Raw genomic sequence first — 11,064 nt, 5'->3', positions numbered from 1 at the left:
TTTATTTATTTATTTAATTAGTCTACTTACAAATTAACAGTATAAACCAAAACATTTGTAAGGTATTAATAATTAGCTTAAGTAATTCCTGACAACAACAATAAATCGCTGCAAACCATCATGGAATATATCCATTTCCGGAGCATAGGCTAGCAAGCCATTGAGTAGCGAGACAGCACAATGCGTCGGGGAGTTAGCGGTGTGCTGCGTACGCGCGTGCGTAGTACTAAGAAGCTGCCGCTGGCGACGCACCCCTCCACACATACATCCGCGCATGTAGCCATCAGGCACATATAACGACACTGATTCCAGTGCAGTGGAGTTATCAATTTTGTTATGCAATAGCTGATAATAATGCACCATAAGAGTCATCTTCCGTCTGAGCTCAAGAGTATCTAATCCGACCATACCAGTCACATAAAGTGATGGATACAAGAACGGATAGTATCCATACATTTTCTTGAATAGGAACCTGCAAAATTTTTTATGCTGATGATGATTTATGATGATTTCATCGTCTCGTTTTTACTATCGCACCGCGCACCATCGGAGTATAGTTCATCCGTACTACCTGGAGTCACTGCATTCTGGATCCACAGTGCGTTTCCAGAGATCTTTTTTGCCACGTACCATCCGGATGAGAAATGAGCTTCCCTCCACGGTGTTTCTCGAGCGCTATGACATGTTCTTCTTCTTTAAGAAGTCGTCGTGGCCTAAAGGATAAGACGTCCGGTGCATTCGTATATAGCGATGCGCCGGTGTTCGAATCTCGCAGGCGTACCAATTTGGTACCAATTTGGTGGTAGGACCTCTTGTGAGTCCGCATGGGTAGGTACCACCGCCCCACCTATTTCTGTCGTGAAGCAGTAATGCGTTCCGGTTTGAAGGGTGGGGCAGCCGCGTTGTAACTATACTGAGATCTTAGAACTTATATCTCAAGATGTGTGGCGCATTTACGTTGTAGATGTCTATGGGTTCCAGTAACCACTTAACACCAGGTAGGCTTTGAGCTCGTCCACACATCTAGGCAATAAAAAAATAAAAAATAAAATTTACGTTAGGCAGCGGGTTGGCTCTGCCCCTGGCATTGCTGAAGTCCTCGTGCGATAGCCACTCACCATCAGGTGGGCCGTAGGCTCGTCTGCCATATACCTGCAAGGGTAATAAAAAAAAAATACATTAAGAAATATTTGTTACTTTCCACTGACTTGCCGTGATCACATGTACAAAAAAAATTATTTATTTTCGGACGAAGTACTGATTTCATAGGACTGCCAGAATCTTCTGTGAAAGACCACATTTATCGAAATAAAACTGTATCTATTTCCATTAGAACTTAGCAAAATCGTTCATTGAAAGACAAGGGCAGATAAATGCCGCACCGTTAAAAAAAAGACGACAAAATATCTATCCAGAGAATGCATTTACACGGAACTCATTATAAAACATTATAAGAATTCTGGTGTAGCCTAAGCCAACAACAATAAAGTCCAATTTCAAAACTATTTAACACACACCACAATGGTAACAACTTATAAGGGTAATTAGCTTACACAGATCGTTCTATTAAAGTAGTCAGGAACTGCACTAAGCACTTAACTAATACCCACTTGCGTTTGGTCTCCTTAGAAACTCTTGGTCTTTGCGGGGTATTAAGGCTCGAGAAATGGCTTAGCTTGGTTGGCTGGGGCTACACTGCTTTTGGAACGAATACCTCCTATTTATTTTTGAAGTCAAACTTCTTTAGAATCGTTATGATTTCAAACTCGATGAAACGAAATGAAACGAAACGAAAAAATAAGTGTGCCGCGATTGGCTTGCCGAAGCGGCTCCGAACGGCGCCGACAAATCACGAAGCGCTCCACCCGGTCTCGCGTCCCCGACTAGTTCAGTGTGTTTTTGACGTCCGTGCACGCTATCGTGGCTCTCGGAGCGCCCTGAGATACTTTTATTTCTATTTAGTTTGTCATCAACAGATGTCGCGGCACGTAAATTCAATAATTCCTGAATCGCGGTGACGAGATGTTACACAGTTGATAAACGTTCTCGTATTTCTCTTGCTAAATCATATTTACCTGGCGTATTCATCAGATTTGAGCCCCGTGAGCTAAGGCTACGCTGATATAGCCTCTCAAGGCTCTCAGCTTAGGTAGGAAAAAAAAACCAAGCGTAGGGATACCGTGATCATGCAGGCAGTTCCTCCAGAGTGAGGCGGCTCCATTGCACTGCGGAGTGGTTGACCCTTGCGATTATTCTTATTTTTTATAAGTTCTACTTCTACCGTGTGTGACTTGCACACACACACATTTTTTATATCCTTAGTCTTTAACAGACTAGGGATATAATACAGCTCACGGCTCAACCAGGTATTCCAGTAGCTACTAAGAGTCCACATCAATCATAACGTAAAGGCTCCCTATGGGGCGGCGTCCCTCCGGCACACCGCGTACACCCGTTTCACAGCCCGATCCTGCTCCATACGCACTACATGCCTAAGCCATCCGAGCCTACACACCTTCATTTTGGTCTGGCTTTTGGCCTACCAAAAAGCCTCCAGACATCCTTGTTTTTCCGGACGTGCCAAGAACAGTCATCTTTCTGAACTGGTCCTGGTATCTTTCTCAGTAACTTTCGCGAGAACTTTTGTCTATTCTTTCTGTATATCGTCCATGCTTCGCATCCATACAATAAGATCGGTCTGATAGTCTTGTATATCCGAATCTTGCTGAATGCTACGCAGAGAATAAGTAGGATGTCGTCACCCACCCGTACTTACAAGACTTCTCGCCGGATCTAATCAGCGGCTCGCGATTCCGATCCGGTAGTAGATTCTTCCGCGAAGCAGGTGCTCTTGAGTTATTAGGTCTCCTTTGGAGGCGCTCGGGCAGCTGTTAACAAATCCCATCCATCCTGGCAGAGCCTTCACTCGCCCACCTGTCCTGGTCAAACTGGATCCTCCGGGCCAACAGAAATCCATCAACCTTAATAAAAAAAGATTCGCAACATAGCTTGCCACAAATAGCTATTGATGTTACTAAATTAATCCAAATTTCTTTATTATGGTGCAAATTTCTTTGTACAATCTATGTCGCTAAATATTAGTTACTTGCAGAAGTACGCTGCTATTTTCTCTCTAAGTGGGAATCGATTTTCTAATGTCTAATGAAAACTATTTAAAATAGCTACTTCTGGTGATAAAACCATCAACTTAAGCCACTCATTCTCAAGCAGGTCAATTTAAAAGCGGGGATTAATAATCGGGAATCGGCGGTTATCGTTAATCACCAATTAGCGAGTTCTTACTCTGTTTGTTTGCGAACAAGTTGTTTGCAGAAAAATATAAATAAATGTGTAATATAAATTTTGTCTAATTAAATAATTTCACTGATACAAAAGCACATTGTACGATCGCATATTAATTGGCAGAATATGATCCTACTTCTGTTGCGAAACATTATCATCGTTTAACTAATAAATCTTTGAAAGTGAAATATTCTTTGTTTTTCAATATATAAAGAAGTATAATATAAATCTAACGAGATCCTTAAGTTGCTTTATTATCTTTGAGAAGTGTTGACCAAGTTTGACTTGCATGGTGTTGATAGGTACGTTGTACATTCCTATTCCTATTCGAAGCGTACATCAGACATCGTTCAAAACAAACCAGTTGTTGTCAAAGTCAGTGCTAACACTTACATTGCTGTATCGGTTGTCTTAGTCAGGACCATAACACTTGAAAGGTACACTTTTTCGAAAGGAAATTGGTTATTGCTAAAAATTAAGTTTTTCTCGTAAATTTGACAAAAAATTGACAACTTCTTTTTTTATTTCATCAATAATATTCCGAAGCTGATCTTCAGAATGCCCAAAACATTTTCCCGCACAACTAAATACATGATACGTGCAAACACAAACATGTACTGCTTATCTGTTTTCCTGTACACAACATTAAGTGTACTTTGTCAGTGCTGTAAATTAATTAATGATTTAATCCTCGTTATTTGAACAACGCTAGGCTGAAAATGGTACAAGTTAAAAGCGATTTATATTTAAAACACAATTACTCATATTTATTTTTGTTTAGGGGCACGCAACGCTAGCAAACGAACAAATGAGACAAGATAATTGTTCTTAAAAATCTTCTCATATTGGAGAGCTCCACAAATAATGTTCTATATTTCAATCACTACTAATCTTAGATACATATAGTATATGACGGTTAGTGTAGGCCTTCATTACAGTATTGTCGCTGTCCATGATTAATCACGAAAATAATACTCGGTATGCCCTCTTTGGGCTTATTCAGAATGATTTATTCGCGACGATAGTCGGGAAGTGGTTCGAAACACGTCGCTACAGTTTGGTCTTCCAAAAGTTAAACTAAATTACAAATCACTAAGTGACGACTTTATTGAAGTGAAACTTCTTCAGGTGCGTTGAGAGTATAATTTAACCCGTGATATATATAACCCGTGGTATAACCCGTTACGGGTAGGCAGAAAAAATACAATTTAGGAAGAGTGAGAGTGAAAAGATAGACAGTGTCTTGCGAACCACTAGATCGAGCTAGATCGTTTATCTTATACACAGCATTCCTTATCACAAGATAACTTTAATTTAAGAATGAAAAAAGAGAAAAATCACAATACTACATACCGCAGAAGAAGTTTAACTTCTTTCACGCGAGCCATTTGTTTTAAAAGTGCCTTTTTAATAGCCAGGGCTACGACTCACTTGGATAATGGCTCAAAATTAAGAGACAAAGAATAGGCATAATATTCTGTTAAGTATATACAAATTTATTTAAAAAACACGATGCGTTTTCTCAGTCTCTTATTACAACTACCTACTTTGAGACAAATGACCCAAGGTCAGATCAAGGTCTGCCTTTAATACAAAAGGAAAAATTAATTGAATTTTAGATTACGTAGATCGCAATACGTAAAGAGTTTACGTAATATAATCATGTATTATAGTTATTATATTTTAAAATACATATTTGTATAATTTTAATAATAAAAAAAATATCACTTTGTCGGCAATTAAGTTTTAATAAATAAATATAAACATTTACAAACACGAACTGAATAAACTGAAAATTATTTTTTCGTGACACAAAATAAAATAATATTACCACATCAAAGTATTTATTGTCAGAGATAACACAAATAAGGAAATTCAATATTGATTTCCGCATTATTTTAAAGTCTTAATTTAGATACTTATAAAATTCATTTTCGATTAACTTTAGATAACTCCAACAAATCATCGTAAATGCCACTCCATCTTCAACTCTACTTTAGGATCGCTAAATGGGTACACAAGTTATTTAAGCCACAAGTTAACAATTCCTTAAGGCTTTTTATTTATGAGACGTTATATTCAAGTTAAATTTAAAACCGCTGTCCTTTTTTCTATTAAGCCAATTCACAAACATACATGCAATTATACTCTTTAACGATACTACACACAGCTCATAATGCAATGAAGCCTCATTTCATCGAAAACGATCTTACATACATAAGCTCAGTGATAAACACAACTACCCACGTTTTGAAATTCGTTCATATTTTATTCAAATCCGTCGTGAGTACCGTGCCGAATGTTTAGAGTTTTCTGGCCTCGTGAGTTCGTAATTAAGGTGGATTTAATGTGCAAATAATGCTATAATAACTTATTTGGAGAGTGGGTAGTTGGTAAAGTTGACCGAGGTTGTTTACTAGTAGAGGAGAAAAACATTGCCCCTGAGATTAGAAAAGACAAATTTGAGAGATAGGTCATATGCTATATTATTATGCTTTCTAACTGATATAAAAAAGGAACAAAAACGTTCTTATCAAGAAAAATCTATATATTAATACGTGAAGCAAAAACTTTGTATCCCTTTTTACGAAATTTGCGCGGACGGAGGAGTATGAAATTTTCCACACTTATAGAGAATAAAAATATGACGCCGTGGACAGGGGAAAGTGGAAAAACATCTTAAGATTGAAGCTCATGGGTGATGGTGGTCACGACCCTCAGACATAAGGAACACGATTCGAGGAGGAGGAGGATAGAGAATATAGAGAAAAAGTGCACAATGCTAATATTTTTTTAAAATAATGCATAAAAGATACATTAAATCAATAAACATTACACACACTACATACCATGTATTTGACGTACTCACGCATGCATACTATTTATTGTCAAACTTTTGTTCTTGACGTCTGTGGTCAAATTGAGAATAGATTAAATATTGTTTGTCTTTGTTAATATTTTTTTATAGTGTAGCCTTGGCGAAATTTGTGATTATAGAAGTATAAAATACAATCATAATAGTGTACAAACTTACAATTTTAATTATTTATAGTCGAATTTCGACTACTGTGGGACCTCTAGTAATTGTAAATAGACATGCTTTAACAAAAACCGACTTGAAATAGAAAAAAAAAGATATTCCAAAACAAATTAATATACACTAAAAACAATAATCATCGAAATCGGTTGGTGTGATATTGAGTTATTCTTCTATTTGTCGCGCACGTATTTAATGCAGATTTAAGACTTATATGGTTTTCTCATGGAACCATTATCAGAACTGGACTAAAGTGTAATGGGACCACACGGGAAGCGTCAGCTTTCTAATAAAAAAAGAATCATCAAACACGACTCACCCAGTCAAAAGTTAGAGGTAACAAACATAAAAAAAAATACCATACAGACGAATTGAGAACCTCCTTTTTTGAAGTCGGTTAATAATAGTAGATATTGGAACGTAAGACAGACAATATTAGAACGAAGTAAACTACCTCAATCCAACAGTTACAGCTCGTTACGTTTCACTGAACATATTTTATTGATAAAACATCTGAACTTAGACGGTCGTGAATCTAGATTCATAAGATAATTTATCTTAGGAAACCATTGAGACACAAACGCGCTCAAACAAAGACAGCAGAGAAACTATATTGATACATATTAAACTGATAAAACGGGGACGTCAAGGAAAATGTCTTCTTTAATACATTTTCATTTTAACAGCTGCCAATGAAAGCAGGCGCCGTCTCGACTGAACGTAACTCGAACCGAGTTACAGCTAAACTAGTGTTTAAGAGCTGAGATTAATTGGACAGTCTTATGCAGAAAGAAGCCAACGAATGGTTTTTACGAAATGTATTCTCGTGACGCTATTGCAATATCTTTACAAATTTTTGACATTTTTTCAATTTTTTTTCATTAATGGGTGCCATTGGTAGACTATGAAAACATATTGTATTGTTACGCGCTGGGGTTCAGGATACATAAAATTCTACCGAAGTATAAATCAAAACTGTATTTATTACTTAGATTTTTTTTAAACACTTCGCAAATAATATAAGAATTTCAATTCACTTCTTCCGCTTCGCTTCAGGTGATCCGTTCGCTGTTTCGCTTCGAATAGTTCCGATTACTAACTGGTGCGTGCCATCTCTGCAATGCTTTTATAGTCGATACGATATCCCTAGAGTTGTCGAGAACATTCCTCACAAGTCGAGTACCGTCGATGTGTGCTTCCGCTATCTGACAATAGATGGCGTTGTGCTTCTCGAGGGCTCTATATGTTACTAGATCCTTTGATATTTGTTTTGGCTATTCGGCGATAGATGGCGTTGCTCTTACCGGCGTAACCTTGCCAGCGTTTCAACATTATTATATTACGACGTTTAACTATAATATCTTTATTTTAAGCGCGGTAATAGCAGTATTTCGGAGAAGCAGCCGACATTCAACAAAATTGAGATTGACCTCATGTTTCAAGATAAAACATTACTCATGTATGGATTATCATTACGTGCGTGACCTATGAGGTCGTTAATCTATTTAATAAATAAATAATTTAAAAGTAATTGCAATTAGAAATGTTTGTGTAATTATTTATTTTGGTTGAAATCTTGAACACTAGTCGATGAAGTCCAACGTCGTAACAAATACGTAGTTTCTTCAAAAACAAACCGTTGAACTCTAAACGTCGAGATTAAAACTTATATCCTTTAATCTCTTTTAATCCTTTCGTTTCTCAGATATTTTTCCTTTTGATAGTTCGTTGCTGCAATTTCTTGGTTTAATCTCGCTTGCTTTTATTTCTATCGGGCTTTGTTACATTTAGAATTGTTTTTTAAATAGAAGTTCACGATTACGAAAACTTTATTCGTGTAGTTCTTCTATTGTTGTTTCGGTAGCAACAAATACCCCTTGTCCCCTTTGAAGCATAAACCTTAGATCTCAGTTGCAGTGGCACCAAATCGAATTATTATTCAGTTTGACTAGAGTTTTTTTTTTATTGCTTAGATTTGTGGACGAGCTCACAGCCCACCTGGTGTTAAATGGTTACTGGAGCTTTTAGACATCTACAACGTAAATGAGCCACCTGCCTTGAGATATATGTTCTAAGGTCTCAAGTATAGTTACAACGACTGCCCCAAACTTCGAGCCGAAACGCATTACTGCTTCACGGCAGAAATAGGCGGCGTTATGGTACGTACCAGTGCGGACTCACAAGAGGTCCTACCACCAGTAATTACGCAAATTATAATTTTGCGGGTTTGATTTTTATTACACGATGTTATTCCTTCACTGCGGAAGTCAGTCGTGAACATTTTTGTTGAGTACGTATTTCATTAGAAAAATTGGTACCCACCTGGGATACGAACACCGGTGCATCGCCTCAACAGGAATGCACCGGACGTCTTATCCCTTAGGGCACGACGACTTCAAAATCATTCCCAAACTTTCAAACATACTATATGTCTTGTGAAAGCTGAAATATACTATACCATCCGGCGTTGGAATGAATCTCCCCTCTACAATGACATGTCCTTGAAATGAAGATTGAAAGGAGTCCATGGTGTTAGTTATTGAGCGTCTGTGCCCCTGGCATTGCAGATGTCCATGAACCACAACGTCTATACATCAACAGCCAATCTCGTTGCTCAAAATCCATTTTTGATAACTAACATAAATATGACACTCAAATCCATGTTGTTATACCTTAAAAGTAAACCTTAGTACAGAGAATATAAAGGTTAAAATAGTCTGTCCAAATATTAATAAGTTGATACGGATGTCCTTGTTGTTGCCTCGTTATATTTCTTCCGTTGTAGAGGCACCTAGTTATTTTTTAATCAAATAACTAGTAAACCTCATAGTTCAAGTAGAGATAAGTTTTTATGATAAAGAATCTTATCCGGGAGAATTTTATCCGGGTGGGATACGTTTTCGTACTTTGTTAGAAGTTAGAAGAAGAGGAGTTTGAAGGATAAGACAGATCGCTCTATCAAAGTAATCGAGACTTCGAAGTCATATCTTAAGGTAGATAGTGTTATTCACGTCTATGTCTATGGGTTTCAATATAAAGTTAATGACAAGACATGTGCTCATCTCAACTTAGAAAACAAATAGAGAAACAAAAATCCAATTTCAAAATCAAATACATAAACCGGAAATACTTTTCAACGAAAACTTAGTAAAGTTCGTATCGGAAGCTTTAAGCTCGACGGTATTGTGCGAAATTGGAAAAATTGAAGCACTAAAACTCGGATGCGATTGAGAAAGTTCATTTTTGAAATGTCATTTTTTTTGTTTCCACAGCTTTTATTTGATAAATGAGGCTTTTATAATAAAAAATGGAAATGGGAAAGGAAAGGAATGTTAAAAAAACAGTTTATCCTTTTGTTATTATGACAATGAATTGAGTATGCCGCAATTTTAATAAAGAAAACTTGTTTTTCTTCATTTCTGTATACGTAAGATCCATCTAATTTTAAGCTAAAGCCAAAAAAAAAAGTCGTGATATTGTTGCTGTCCATAATTTGAGATCAAGTTAAAACTTTACCCTAGTCCTAATAACCAATTTCACTGGAACCTTCCAGCGAAAAATGTATGTAATCATGTTGAAAGAAAAAAATGTTTAATGTTAAAGTCACAAAGTCTTCTTATTCAGCCGTTTGAGTATTATATCCTAACTGGTTTCTTTCATGTTCTATTAAAGTTGTTAAGCTACTGGTGAATATATAACTGTTTTTTTTTTTACTTTTTGTTTGATATTGTGCTCTGTAGATGGTTCAAATTACTTGAAATATTAATAGTGGTGGTAGGACCGCTCGTGTGAGTCCGCTCGGGTAGGTACCACCACCACCCTGCCTATTTCTGCCGTGAAACTATAAACACCTTTCATAGCAAATGTCATCATCATCATCATCGTCATCATTGTCATCATAGTCATCATCATCATCATCATCATAGTCGGCTACTCTTGACAGAGCAGTCGTGGTCACGTAGAATCATTGTTTATTAAAGTCTTACCATTGACCCTACCCTGAACAAAAAGTTTCTTGTTAAACTCTGCTGGTCGGTAACAAAGATACACTAAACAAAAATATTACCGAACATGTTAACATTGAAAGGACATACATTCCCAATCGACTGAATTTTTTTTTTTTTTTTTCCCACCTAAGCTGATAGCCTTGAGAGGCTATGTCAGCGTAACCCTAACTTTAGTAGGTGAGCTCACGGGGCTCAACCTGACGATGTTGCGAACACGAACCCTAGCAAGAGCCGTGCTTCGCAGAATCTACCACCGGATCGGAAACGCGACCCACTGAGAAGATCCGGCGAGAAACTCAGTGGGCTGTGTCTGAGAGTTAATTTACTCGTCGAGCCCTTCGTCGCAAGCGACGGGTTCGACGAGAACGGTGACCGGTGCTTGAAGTACCTAAAAGCACCGTTAGTGGATCGGGAGGATCCGAGATGACGTGTTTTGGGTGACGTCGACTGCTTTCCATTCTGTCCGCAGGATCGGGAATGTAGTTACCGGCGGCCACGATGAGAGGGTTCTCGTGTCGTGCCGCTTTATCGAAGTGGCGCATGGACGCCGACTGCAGATACTTACTGATGGACTCTAAGTCCAGGTCGTCATGGAGGTCGACGTTCCTGACGAACCACGGGGCTCCGACGGCTATCCTGCAAAAACGGGATTGAATGACTTGGAATGATTTCAAGTGTATGCGGGCCGCGTGAACACTACACTTGCATAGGTCATGA

At 37.7% G+C, this 11,064-nt stretch overlaps 1 protein-coding gene across 1 annotated transcript; it reads right to left on the bottom strand.

The window, feature by feature from the left end:
- On the bottom strand, nucleotides 1–3,961 carry LOC149501555 (uncharacterized). Its single transcript, XM_089733107.1, has 3 exons — nucleotides 3,697–3,961; nucleotides 1,057–1,152; nucleotides 1–472 (listed from the first exon to the last, which is right to left on the bottom strand). The coding sequence occupies exons 1-3, from the start codon at nucleotides 3,726–3,728 to the stop codon at nucleotides 73–75; spliced, it is 528 nt and encodes a 175-aa protein (XP_089589233.1). The 5' UTR covers nucleotides 3,729–3,961; the 3' UTR covers nucleotides 1–72.
- Between the last annotated feature and the right edge of the window lie 7,103 nt (nucleotides 3,962–11,064).

Source organism: Bombyx mandarina, chromosome 15 (assembly GCF_030267445.1).
Source record: "Bombyx mandarina strain Sakado chromosome 15, ASM3026744v2".
NCBI lineage: Eukaryota > Metazoa > Arthropoda > Insecta > Lepidoptera > Bombycidae > Bombyx > Bombyx mandarina.
This window is presented reverse-complemented; position numbering and strand designations above follow the sequence as displayed.

Bases quoted from the DNA above. Each gene is read 5' to 3' on its own strand.
- LOC149501555 (XM_089733107.1), bottom strand. From the start codon at position 3,728: ATGGTCCTGACTAAGACAACCGATACAGCAAT. The intron at 1,153-3,696 runs GTAAGTGTTAGC...TTACCCTTGCAG, and splicing joins AAGACAACCGATACAGCAAT to GTATATGGCAGACGAGCCTA. The intron at 473-1,056 runs GTAAATTTTATT...AAAATTTTGCAG, and splicing joins GAGCCAACCCGCTGCCTAAC to GTTCCTATTCAAGAAAATGT.